The 13,961-nt window shown below is 43.5% G+C and overlaps 1 protein-coding gene across 6 annotated transcripts in view; it reads left to right on the top strand.

Annotated features, from left to right (window-relative positions):
- The window catches only part of LOC143385570 (contactin-4), a 271,910-nt gene that overhangs the window by 235,363 nt on the left and 22,586 nt on the right, over positions 1-13,961 (top strand). For 3 of the 6 annotated variants that reach the window (XM_076841028.1, XM_076841026.1, XM_076841030.1), the window contains exons 11-12: positions 7,508-7,683; positions 11,898-12,015. In XM_076841028.1, the coding sequence (XP_076697143.1) occupies positions 7,508-7,683; positions 11,898-12,015 (294 nt within the window). Of the gene's footprint in view, positions 1-7,507; positions 7,684-11,894; positions 12,016-13,961 lie in introns of all 6 variants that reach the window. The other 3 variants (XM_076841027.1, XM_076841025.1, XM_076841029.1) reach the window with 1 other exon arrangement.

The following is a 13,961-nucleotide window of genomic DNA, read 5'->3' as shown; positions in this document are numbered from 1 at the left end:
AGAAAATTAATCATTTTTTTCCAATACAACAATGCATTTGTCTCCAAAAGATAAATATAATTTTATGCAATGCCTTGCTCCTGACAATAGGGATTTTACTAATGTATTAGCTCAGATTTCCCCCCCGCCCCGCCCTGGTGTGCAGTGCAGGAATTCATTGCTTGAATTTTTAGTCAGGTGATACATTTGCTTTATTTATTCTTCTTCTTAGAAGCGGCATGAAACTTTAGTTTTTAAGTGGCATCTGCTCTAGAATTAGAGTTAGCTATCTTTTTAATTTCATTGTTCCGTGGTGTGTTTTAAATATTTGACACTTTAAACACTAAGGAAATCTAAGCAGGCTTCCATTCCTTAACTTCCTCTCCCCCTTCCCGTCCCTCCAAGTGCAGGGCTATGACGCAGGGTGGCGAGGTGGGTCGAGGACTCTGGGGAAGGGTGACTCCAGGACACGGGGCGGTGGCAGGTAGCTGCCGAGGGAGGGGGCACAGGAGACTCGTTTTATACTGAACAAAATGGTAAAATGATAAAATTGGGACAACTTGAGTAAATAAATGCTGTCAGAAAAAGATAGAAATAGAGATGGATATGGTCTCTGTCTATATGCACCCATATATATGTGTATGTACATATATGACCGACATACATATGCCTGTGGACATATATGACATATATATACGTATATACATACGGATACATATATTTATGTTTGTACATATACACATATCTATGTGTGTGAATATGTATACATATAAAAATATATATTCATATATATACATACATATATATTAATGAATATATATATGACAACTCTGTTGGCTGAGAAGGCCTGGAATCAATGACCTTATCAACAATGAGTACATTCAGTGTCGACACCTTGGTTTCTCAAAACCATCTCCCACTACAAAGAACCAGGGTGCCCTGGAGAAAAGACTGACTCAATAGCTGTAGTAGGGAAAAGCATGAGATGAGCCTAGAACATCTTACTGAAGCAGAAAGCAAGGACATGCACTCTGAATGACGACAAAAAAATGTCCAGAGGGCACAGGGGCACACCTAAAAGGACTCCCGGGGGCCAAAATTTGAGCATTAAAATAAATCACCATAGGAAAGAATGATAATGGGTCAGATAAAATGAGTGTATGCCGATATATGTCAGCCCATAAATACATAAGGGCAAGAGGAAAGCGCTCTCTTGGCGTCGGATGTCAGCTGGTCCACGCAGGTGGACTGGTGGCCGTGGGGGGGTCACCGTTTGGCCACCATCATGGAGGTCATCCGGGCAGGCGGAGTTTGCAGCACATTCTAAGGCGGATGGGTACCCTCGGGACGTGAGCGTAGCCTCAGAGTAGCTGCCCTCAAAATGCGCGTCAGTTTCAAGGGCGGGGGACTGTTTAAGTGAAAAGTGGAAAAGTCACAGCGAGGCAAACACCGTGTGAGTGTGGGCAGGTGTGTGTGTGTGTGTGTGTGTGTGTGCGCGCGTGTGGAGAGAGAGAGAGCAAGAAGGTAGTAAGAAGATATAATAAAATATTAAATTTGGTGGCACCTTTTTGGTCACGTTGAAATCTCTTCAAAGTAAATGATTTTTTTTTTTTTTCAAAAGCAGGTAAAAATATAAAAGGAGGCTCAGAGGTAAGAGTCAATGACCGACGGCCGCAGGGTGGGAGCTGTTGACATGGTGACTGGTGAGGGAACCCTCGGGTGGCTCCTTGATCACATTCTGGGTCCCACGTGAGTCTGGATGAGTCCTTCACCGTAGCCTCCTTGGGTGACGAGTCCTGCTCCCCGACATGTTCAAGTCTGAACATTAGAGAAGGACCCCGAGGCACGCAGATGAAGAAGGGTTTATTTAAAAGGGGGAACCTAGAATTCTCCCAGGAGGGAGGAGGGGTCCACAGCTGGTGTCCTGGTGTCCCCAGAAGCCAGGATGCTTTGCCTTTTGATTTGTCCTGGGCTTCCTCTGTTCTCCGGTCCTCTTCCCATGATCTCTCTCCTTCCTGCGTCTGTGACTCGGCCCAGGGATGCTCAGGTGGGGTGGCCAAGAGGTGGGAAGCAGGTGGCCAGGGGAAGGGCCGTATGGAGCAGCCAGGGCACACTAATTAACAACTTTAAAACTCCCTGTAGGGAGGGGCAATATGATTTATCCTGGGACAGGGGACCTGAGCAGGTTATCCTGATAGGGTGCAGGAAGGGCTCTGAAGGCATTTCTGTCCAGCAGGGGACAGTCTCCAGCTTCCCAGATTCACTCCGATTGGCCTCCTGGATCCAGCCTGATGGATTCACCTCTCTATGCTGTCTGCCTGTCTAATTCTGGCTGCATCTTTCTCGTGCTAAACACGTTCAGTGATTCCAGCTGTTGGAGGATTCTTAGGTCCTCCACGGGCCTGGGCGCACGAAGCTGTCCGTGAACCCACAGGGTGTTTCCCAAAGGGCTGTGTTCTGACTCACCCAAAATACAACTGGACTGTTACCTCCTGAAATTGGAATGCCACATGCTAGGAATGCAGGCTACGAGGGTGCTGGCCTTCGTTGGTAGCTTCTTGGGCACGGTGCACATGGAAATGTGGGCAGCTCTTGTCCATGTGAGCTACCTGTCCCCCATACGGTGTGTATGCAGCAGATTTGTTTAAGTGTAGCTTTTTTGCCTCAATCCCTATGAACTTTCATCCTGGATAAAAAGGTTGGCCCATGGGCTGAGATTGTGGCTCAGTGGTAGAGCGCTTGCCTGGCATGTGTGAGGCACTGGGTTGGAGCCTCAGCACCACATAAAAATAAATTAATTAAAGGTCCATCAACAACTAAAAGAAAAAAAAATATATGAAGTTTGGCCCAGCTTAGAATCACTATGAATCTCAATTCTCATCTCTAATATTCATGTATTCATGATCTTTCATTCAAACATGTGTTTTATGCAGAATTGGTCAATATAATGCATGCAGCACTGATTTTTGTTTAAGTGGGTTCAACCGTACAATGCTGAACTTCATCTGCAGAGATGTTTCCTGAAGGGTTTTTGCCATCACTCATCAACAATCGCTGTTGCAGCATTTAAGTGTTGTTAAAAATAGTTCTCTGTCCCTCTGCCCTGTGGCTTTAGAGGTAAACTGACTCTCAGCTCTTTGATGAGCTTCAGGCCTTTGAAGAAATCCATTTTTAAAAATTTTCCTTATAAAAAAAATGTATGTAAAAAAATCCTACTAAGAACATTGTCAAAACCATTGCACTTAAGAAATTTGCTTACCAAAGAAATGCATTAAGATGACTAAACACATTAAATTAAATTGACTACAACACATTAAATTGTTTCTTAAAAGGCACCGAGGATGCCTGGGTATATAGATCAGTAGAAAAGTACTTGCCTAGCATGTGTGAGGCCCTGGGTTTGATCCTTAGCACTGGGAAAAAAAAAAAAACTAAACTAAAAGACACCAAGGGATAATCTTGGCACTACAAATGAAATGTTAAAAAAGTCATCAACGGAAATGGGATGGTTGATATCGTATAGGCAAAACCTCATCGAAATGGAATTCTTGTCCCATGAACCCCAAATACTTGTTTACAGAGAATAGCTCTAATTCAGGAAATCTTTTCACCAATAGTCAAAGTCAGAATGTTCTATGGCTTGGATGCCTGTTGTACGTTAGGAATTGGTGCAAGGAGTTGTTGATCTCATCGTTAACGGAGTGCTTAATAAGTAACCTGTCTTCATGGCTGTTACAGCCTCTACCACAAAGCAGTTTACCAACTGTCATCTATATGTTACAGAAAACACTGTAGAAAGTAAGAATGCTTGTAAGCACTAGGGCGGGTGAGCACTTGGCACATAAATTTCTAAGCAAGAGTCCCAATGATGTCATTGTCTCCAGTAGGAACCGACCACAAGAATGAACATTGATTGAGGGGTGTCATTGATCCTACTTATTTTTGCTAATTACATCCAAATCCAGCCATGAATTTGCATCTCGAGTTCTAATTGCCTCTGAGAGTTCTCTGCACAGAACAGTAGCTACTAGAGTGACTCTCTTCAGAACAGAAGTCAGAAATACAGGTTCCTGCTGATCTTGATGAATTAGAACCAAAGAAAGGGAGACAGTTTGTTTTCGCAAGAAGCCATCTGTTTGTTTGTGTACAGCGCTTGTATTGAAATTGAAGGAAATTAATCCGGTGAAAAAAAAAAGTATCAGAACTCATAACGCGGTAAACAAGAGCACTCAGGAAACATACACTCTGAGAAAACCAAGAAGCTAATGAGGTTTCTAAACCTCTTTAGTTTAATCTTCTCTAGTCCCGAAGAGACCTCTCTTGGTGTGTGTACAGCGTATGACTTATTTTGCATTGATTCTTGCTGCTTTGGAGCTCACAACGCAAATCGGCGACAAGTGCTCGATTAATGAATTAGTGGCTGTCAGCTTAGCAACTGTACCAACATGATCCTTTATTTTAGGGACTTCTCTGGTCCTTGGTTAATAGGCAGCTGAATTTGCCAATTTAATAATTAAAAAAAAACAAAAAACAAAAACACCTGTCCCAAACCCCTACACGTGCATGAAGTGCTGAACAGTTTCTTCAGGAGATCGCTGCCAATCAAAAGTGGGAGACAGGTGGGCAGGAGTGTGGCTCAGTGGTATAGGTGTGCCGATTGTACACTCCAAGTTCCATGTGTAAGCTTAGAGCTACAGCTAGCAAAGGCAGGAAGTTCATTTCTCTTGTAGCCTCTGAAACCAGTTGTAACCCATGGCAGGGATTCTTTGAATTTCCTTCTGCATTTAAATATCTTCAGTTGACGACACACACTAAAGAGTGCAGATTGCTAGATTGTGCCCTTAGACTTTCTCTCTGGATGATTTGTGAATGAATATCATGCTTTCGGCTGAATGAAGCAAAGTGTGGTGGTGGTGCATACCTGCAATCCCAGCAACTCAGGAGACTGAGGCAGGAGGATCGCAAGTGTGAGGCCAGCCTCAGCAATTTCATGAGACCCTGTCTCAAAATAAAAAATAAAGAGGGTGAGCGGGGATGGTCCTGGGGTTGTGGCTCAGGGAGAGAGTACTCGCCTCAATCCTCAGCACCACATAGAAATAAAATAAAGATACTGTGTCCACCTATAACTAAAAAATAAATATTTTCAAAAAAAAATATTTAAAAAAAAACGGGCGGTAGACATGGCTCAGTGGTTTAGCATCCCTAGGTTCAATCCCCAGTACCAAAAAATAAAAATAGAAAAATAAATGAAGAGAGACAGAATAGCAGACAGTTCTTAACACTCCTGGGCATGAGTTTCATCTGTTAAAAATAGGGTTGGTGGGGCTGGAATTGTAGCTAGTGGTAGAGCCTTGAATGTGTGAGGCACTGGGTTTGATCCTCAGCACGACATAAAAGTAAATAAATAAAGTCCATCTGCAACTAAAAAAATATTTTTAAAAACAAGGTTGATGATAGAACCTGTTTGTTAGGAATAAATGAAATAATTATAAATGAAATCAGTAACTTAACATCAGCAAGGGACTTAGCAATCATGATTGCTATCATTCCTTTTTTTATGTATGATATCCAATGAGACATACTTGTTGGATAAATGAACAAATGAATGATTATTCAAATGAAAAAATAAATTGCCAAATCAGCTATCCAAAGTAGAATTGGGGAACCTCTCCATCCAAAAAAAAAAAAAAAAAATCATAGAGGTATACGGTTTTAGCCTAAGATTGTCTGTCTTCATTTTATAGGTGAGGAAAATTTAAATTCAAAAACACCAAATGACATGTCGATTCAAAATCGGGCTATTCCGCTGGGCACAGGGGCGCCCACCTGTCATCCAGCAGCTCAGGGGGCTGAGACAGGAGGACGGCAAGTTCAAAGCCAGCCTCAGCAACTGAGTGAGGCCCTCAGCAACTTAATAAGATCCTGTTTCAAAATAAAATATAAAAAGGGCTGGGGGATGTGGCTCAGTGGCTAAGCGTCCCTGACACCAAAAAATAAAATTAAAAAAAAAAAAATTCACCAAAGGCGGGAGCTCTTCCTCAAATCTTGCTTACAATAAGATTTGCTCTTACCTCCTTCCCCCAGTCGAAAAATAAAATAAATAAAATAAAAATCCTGGGCTGTACCTACCTATTCCTGAGGGTAAGTGAATCAATAGATTTTTATGATGTGGCTTACAAAAGCTTTAGGCTTTGAAATAAGGGGATTTCTGTCCCATTACCTCGTCGCCGGCAGGACCCGCTATTCACTTCTCATTTCAGAAATGTCACTCATCCCGTAGTGACTAGAAGTGCATCATCCCACTTATCACAATTTTGCCCTATTTGGGGGGAAACAAGCCAAAGCATATTCTACCACTTGATGATAGCTGAGACTTCTCTTTATAACAACCAGAGGTGTTTTCTCTCCATGTTTGAGTAAAGGGAAGAACTCTGTGACCAATAGTGTCTTGGTAGAGGGAATGTGAGCGTGGGTTGATGAGAACTAGGGCCCCCCCAATAAATGCTGGAGATGATTGACAGAAGGGAATGGATTTGGTTAGTACAGAACACAGACGCGCATCAGAACACCTCATCGCAGCCTATAAACAGGCACAGACATCGCGTGTCCATTAAAAAAGAAAACGCGATACCAAAATTAAAGTCCCCTATGAAAGATCAGCTCAAATTTTCCAGAGGAGATTTTCATCTAAACAAGTTCACTTTGTGAATATTCGTCGACTTCACAGCCAGAAACGTAGGTCTGCGACTATAGGAGAGAATCCGTCATATTCTCTTGTTGCCTGGTCTGGTTTGGATTCATCTTATTTGCCGTCGTTGGTTTGGTTTGGGTTTAGTATTGAGAATTTTCTGGAATAGGGGCTGAATCCAGAATGTGGATCCTGTAGGCAGTGATGCGGCCTTTATATTTGATTCAAACCCTGTGCCGCCCCTTGTGCCCTCCGACACATGTGATGAGATCATCTTGCCTCGGAGGGTAAGAAATTAGGTGTTTGTGAATATAACTTGGGAGTTTATGAACTGTCTCCAGTCAGCAAGCCTGTCCGCCCCCAGCAAAACTGACCTTAAGAACTAATTCATAGCTGGGCACGCTGGTACATGCCTGGAACCCCAGGGCTCTGGAGGCTGAAGCAGGAGGATCGTGAGTTCAAAGCCAGCCTCAGCAAAGGTGAGGCACTCAGCAACTCAGGGAGACCCTGTCTCTAAATAAAATGCAAAAATAGAGCTGGGGAGGGGGCTCAGTGGTCGAGTGTAGCTTTACTGAAAATGCAAAGTCACTAGAGCCTTCTTTCTGTTTTCCCTGAGCATCTGCAGAGATCTAACCTCAGGGCTCCCCGGCTGGGTTCTGTCACTTGGGGAAGGTTCACATAATGAGCAGTTTCATCTTTCTGTCTTCAAAACAACGACTTCCTGGCTCACATCTGGGACTCCCAGGTGACCAAAGCCAAGCCACTCCTGCCTGCTCCCTCCCGGGTGTGGGGTTGGAGGCCCACCACGCTGTCTGTCTCTGGTCTTGTTTCCACTCTCAGACCCCACCAGGGTGACGGTTCCCCCTTCCAGCATGGACGTCACGGTGGGAGAGAGCATCGTCCTGCCGTGCCAGGTGACCCACGATCACTCCCTGGACATCGTCTTCACGTGGTCCTTTAACGGACACCTGATAGACTTCGACCGAGACGGGGACCACTTTGAAAGAGTCGGAGGGGTAAGCATTAACGTCACCCTGTCCACAAGTCCGCTGTCAACTCGGCACAGCAATCCCACAGGCGGATTATGTGTTCCTGTGTGTGAAGGAGGAGACTGACGCTCCTAGGAGTCGTCGTATGACGTCACATTCTTCCAGTTCCTAGTTTGCCACCCTCGGTTTTAAACTTCAAAGTCCCAAGCTCTGTGCCCCGATCCAGGCGCTTGACCCTAGACCTGATTAGAGGAAGAACTTTAGAATGGTCACCTCATGTCTCTTTAGGCTACTAATTGTCCTTCCCTTAGCTCTTGTAGAAGACTCATGGTTGCAAATTTAGGATTTGCTTTCTTGATTCTAAAAGTCTGGTGAGGCTCTGTAATATTTGCAGGTAATTTTAATCCAAGTACTTGATTTTTGAAAGGCCTTACTTTTCACGGTGCACTTTATCAATAAATACATTAAACAAGGTTAGATCTAGAAACAATTGACAGTTTGTGTCTATCAGAATCATTCTGAAACTGGACAACATGGTGCGTGCCTGTAATCCCAGCCACTCAGGAGGCTGAGGCAGGAGGATTGCCAGTTTGAGATCAGCCTCATCCATTTAATGATACCTTGTCTCAAAATTCAAAATAAAAAGGCGTGGGGATGTGGCTCAGTGGTAAAGTGCCCCTGGGTTCAATCCTTAGAACCAAACCAACAAACAAAAATATCATTCTCAAAAAAAAAATTTTTTTCTTTGCCCTAACCCAGCTCTGCATTCCTCTTGGTAATGAAGATTCTTTCTGGCTGCCATTATTTTGGAGGCACCTAATCAAAATACAGCAGAATTCAAACAGGGAGCTATAATTTGAAAAGCCCTCCCCACCCCCTACATTGCCAACATAATCTGACTTGCACATTATCTTACCTGCTTTAGGTTGAGTATAAATGGCTTAAAGCTCACCATCCAGGACATGAAGGGGCATCTCTTCTACCGAACGTCTGTTCATGACATGCAGGCCGACTTTCTCAAATGAGTTCCAGCTACAGAATTCCGCAGAACCATTTGAATGACTATTTTTTTTTCTCTTCTTCTCAGCATAGAATCCAACCGGCACCATTTCAGATAAATAGGAGAGAAGTTCATGCATTGCATCCAATAGAAGTCGCAGGTCATTAGGGACTGTCTCTTGGAACCCTGGTTGAGAGAGGCTGGATGACGTGGCCCATCTGAACCACTGTGGACCTCTTCCATGGGGTTCCGCTGACTCACTGTGGCTAAGTGACAAGATCATCACCTATTTCATGAGGGCACCGAAGCTATTAAATACCTTGAGGTCTAAAAAAGAAAATGCATACCCCAGTGCCTACCTCAAAAGAAATACTGCATGAACTTTAATGCTTCTATTATAGAGAGGAAGGATAACACTGGTTGTGATTACAGGAAATGCAAGTCGAGATAATTCTGCCTATATTAAGCAGAAGAGGTGTTTGCACATTAAAACCGATTTCTTGGGCAAGAGAAAGAGTTATAAAAAAATTTTCTTCCCCAATCAAGAATAGAGGCAGGACAATCAAATTGGATGTCCTCGTAATCACTCACATGTGGCCTCTATGCTGTGCCAGAACTGACGGCCACCCTTTGTAGGGTAGTTAGCTGGAGAGTGGCCTCTGACACTTTCAAGGGTCAGACCATGGGGGTGGGGGTCAAGGGGATAAGATGGCCCTGTCGTCCTGGGTAAGAGCATCGGTGCAGATCTCCCTAAACAGTTTGGTCTGGATGGTTCCAAGGGAAAGTCTCTTTCTAGGAAATTCTTACTTCGATCCTATTTTTTTTATATGTATTTGTTTCGTTTTTTAAAGATACAAATCCGGTCAAAATTGGAGAATCACTAGAGCGTGAGTTCTAAATCCCCAAATCAGAGAGCATACGGTAGGTTGCTGTGCTCTGAAACAGGCCACAGGAAGTCTCTTTGACATTCACGTCCCAGTGAATTAAGGAGATGGTATAGGCATGTCCTTACTGCCAACGTGGCTTCTGTCTTAAAATCAATGCACCTTTCATATTCCCTATGGGAGTCTGGTTTTTTATCCAAACCTCTATTCAAGTGTTATATGTCACTTGAATATTTATATCTCCAGTATTATGTTTCCCCAGACAAAATATCTTAGGTTAAAAAAATCATTAATAATAATACTGATAGCCGGGCACGGTGGTGCACACCTGTAATCCCAGCGACTTGGGAGGCTGAGGCAGGAGGATCGTGAGTTCAAAGCCAGCCTCAGCAATTTAGCAAGGTGCTAAGCAACTCTGTGAGACCCTGTCTCTAAATAAAATACAAAATAGGGCTGGGGATGTGACCCAGTGGTTAAGCACCCCTGGGTTCAATCCCTGGTGCCAAAACAACAATAACAATAATAATAATATTGATGATGGTGGTGGTAATGATAATTCCTTCTATTTGCCTAATCATTTATAAAGCACCTTCTTATATATTAGCTCCCTAATCCCCACAGAATCCATAGGAAATAAGTTGAGCATCTATTATCTCCTGTTACTGAGACATGGTCAGTGCATGGTAAAAACTGGATGAAAATCCTAAGTGTTATAAGTAACAGACTTTCAGATTTAAAAAAAAAAAAATTCATAGCTCTTCTTGAGTTAGCTTTAAGGTCTTTGACATGATTGTTTCAGAAAGAAAATTGATCATGACCATCAATAATACCAGTTTAAATTTACTGTGTGCTTCACAGTCTGTAAAAAGGATTTTGTGTAGCCGCACAATCTGATTTGATTCTCACCCCACAGCACAGTGGAGCCAGACATCCATCTTTCAAAGGTCAATAAACTAAGGTCCAGAGAGATTAAGAGACTTAGATGAAATCACACAGCAGGGGTCAGCCCAAGACAACTAAGTATCAAAACTTGAGCGTCCCCTTCGCTGTGTGCTTTGGCCTCCGCGCTAATCCCCCAACAGCCATTGGTAGCTTCTTCCATTGTCCTTGGTAAATATAAATGTGATGGGTTCTACTGACACACAGGATAGAAACTCAGGACTTGCTGACTCCCAGTGAGAATAAGGTCTTTCTAGAGAGTCCCATAGCAAAATATTATTAAGAACGGGGACTATATGGCTGACTGTAGGGGTTCAAATCTGGCCCCGATTTTTAGTAGCTAAGTGACCGTTGGCAAGTCACCTCACCTGTTTGTAGCAGAGTTTCCTCATCTGTGAAATCAAAAGAGCGCCTGCCTCTCAGAACGTGTGTTTAGTGAGTTAACAGAAATAAAGCACTTGAAAGGTAGCCGCCATATGCAAAATACCACTGAGTCTCACCAGGATGGTGGCCATTTGCAGAAGGAGCACTTCAGGATCTGGGTCTGCTTTCCATTCTGGGCTTTGGAAGGGGAAAACTCGGGTGGGCGGGTAGACCATAAATTATTCTGCTATTCTTTGGGAGTTTGGAAAGAGGCAGAGCGTCTCAACACCTGGCCTGTGGGATGGACCTATGCTTGAGCAGATGTTCACCAGGCTCTTGATGAACAGGGATAAGAAACCAGAGTCCTTCATTCAAATGCCACCTTTGTGCTAGCCTGAGGAGGGAACCTCTCCTGTTTATTAAAAGTCCCACGCTGTTGAATGCTGTCGAAATATTTCTGGGGCACAGAGACATCTCTAGACCCGGGGATGTAATTAGTCCTATTCATCTGCTAATCAAACATGCATTTGGCATTTGGAAAACAAATTAGCACCCGTTCCACACTAGGTGATGGGAGATTTCCCTGGGGAGCCTGGTCTTCATAATCCTTTAATTCAAACCTGGGAGCAATCAAAATTGCTGGCTGGAGAACAAGGCTCTACAGGAAATTGCCAAAAGCCTCCACACGAGGAGGGGGGTTTGCTTCCTCTTTCCAAATGTGGAGTTGCAAAGTGTGGGAATGCCACCGCAGAGGGCAGGGGGAGGACATGTCGGAGAAACCCCCAGGACCAGATCAGGAGCCACCTTATGGTGGCAAAACCGCTCCTGGGAGCCCTAGAGGCCAGACCCCTGAGGTCTCTGAAAGGTGCCATCGGAAGGCGCTGGCGCTGCGATGTGACAATCAGGAGCATCCACAGGCCACGGCCTGCGTCGCTGATGTTGTCATCGGCCGGCGTAAAAATAAATCCATTAGTCACCGTGTCCTTCATGTGCGGAGGATGTTTAGAGCTCATTAAAAAGTAATTGTAGCCCACTTTCCCCTCCTTTATCAGCAGGATTCAGCTGGAGATTTGATGATCCGAAACATCCAACTGAAGCATGCTGGGAAATACGTCTGCATGGTCCAAACCAGTGTGGACAAGCTATCGGCTACAGCGGACCTGATTGTAAGAGGTATTGGATTTTTTTTCCAACCCCCCCTGCTCTTTTGTCTTTAAAACATTTTTTTGTGATATCTACTCTGGTACAGAGTTCTAAGACCTCAGTGGTTTCCAAGTATGGAGGGAAAAAAAAAAAGACGTGAACTACGTGTCACCAGTCCCCAGAAGTCTCCAAAAGTTCCTCCTAGGGCAATGTCAGGAGCTATAACGAGCAAGCCCAGTTTCTTTACACTGAAAGTGATGCCTGCAAGCACCCCCAAATTAGGGCAGCTGGGGTCCCTGTGATTTCCTAGAATGACTTAAGATTAACCAAAGCCAATAGTCTCCAAAGGGGTTTCACCTGGGCCTTTCTGGGTCTCCTCTGGGCTAACCCACAGTGTTCTGGGCAGCCGGCTATTTGCACAGTTTAAGAAGTTTATATCAGACTGCTACCAGATTCATTTTTTTCTTGTAAAACTAATTGAGTTTGGTTTTTTTTTTAAAATATCACTTTAGGGGTGACAGGAAACACCCCTTTGGTTGCCTAGGATGTAGCGAATAAGCTGAGGTGGATAGCAAAAACTAGCATTTGTGCGAATCTCTTGAGTGTCGCCAACTTGATGTAACCTGGACCTAAGCTAAGCTACGCCCACGGAGCCGGATCCAAGTTCCGCTTAGTGGATTTTCAAGAAATACCCTTTAAATAAAAATTAAAGTACTGGTGAACCAGTGTGCATACCAGAATCAGGCTGGTGCATGCTGGGGATTTTCTAAAGTATTAAAAATAAAAACTGGGTCAGGAGGGTAGGTCAGGGATAAGCAGGCTCACCTAGCATGCATGAGACCCTGGGTGGGATCCCCAGCACCATAAACAAAATTGAATAAAGAAAATAAAAATCAAGATGAAGCCAACCCAGAACATGAAAATAATATCTTGGCTTGCAGCTCCTTGGTCAGAATTCCTAACCATAGGTGTCGAGCCCTCTTTAGCCAGCTGGCTGAGCTCAGGTGGAGCTTTGAGAGCAAGAAAATAAAGACCCAGGAGATCAGCATTGGAGGCAGGGTGAACCAGGAAACAAGGCATGGTGGGAAATACCTCCAATTCTGCGCTGAATATTCTCGGTAGAGGTGACAAAGAGATGTGTAGGAATTAGCACCTCAAAGGTGCTAAGGTTAAAGATAGGTTAAAGAAAAATAGCATTTATTTCATGTATGCTTTGGTTACCTTTAAATTGCCTTTAAAAAAATCATTCAGTCATGGTGCAGATAAGAGAAAAAAAAATCTTATAACTTAGGTTGATCTGCCCACAGAATATCTTAACAGAAACATGTTTAATGCTACTTAAAAAGAAAAAAATACACCAGAGTCGATCTGCTCTCTCCTTAGGGACAAAAGGATTCTATTGCTGGAGATTTATCCTCTATTTAATTAGGATAATGTTCAGATCAGCCGTTTAAACGCCAATAAATTAGACTGATAAATATTTAAATCAGTATTACTTGAAGTTCTTAAATGATATTGTATACTTCATTTCACAGAGAATAACATCGAAGTTGCAAACGCAGCCTAAAAGAAAATCTAGTTCTAATCAGCTAATAAGGCCAATAAATTAATATGCCATTTTAAACCCTGATCTCTCATCTCCTCCTGCTTTGTCTGGGCAGACTTTCTGCACATTACAGTAGAGAGACCCTTACAGGAGCCTGCGAGAGATTTTGATGTTTGAATCGAGTATGGCTTTGAGGGCTGGGTCTCCCCCTCTCCTCAACCCAGCCGTCCCTCTGCTCTTGTTTGTCACAAAAAAAAAAAAAAACAACTTGTATGCACCCCTGACCATGTTATCATTTTGCTCAGTTGCACATGTCATCATTTTGAAAGAGACCCAACTTCCCTAAAAACAAAAGTTAGCAAACATTCCTTCAGCTCATAACTGCACAGGTTGGTGGGGGTGAGGGCCAGGAAGATAAAGAAAAATAAGC

The sequence above is a fragment of the Callospermophilus lateralis genome, chromosome 20 (genome assembly GCF_048772815.1).
Source record: "Callospermophilus lateralis isolate mCalLat2 chromosome 20, mCalLat2.hap1, whole genome shotgun sequence".
Taxonomy (NCBI): domain Eukaryota; kingdom Metazoa; phylum Chordata; class Mammalia; order Rodentia; family Sciuridae; genus Callospermophilus; species Callospermophilus lateralis.
This window is presented reverse-complemented; position numbering and strand designations above follow the sequence as displayed.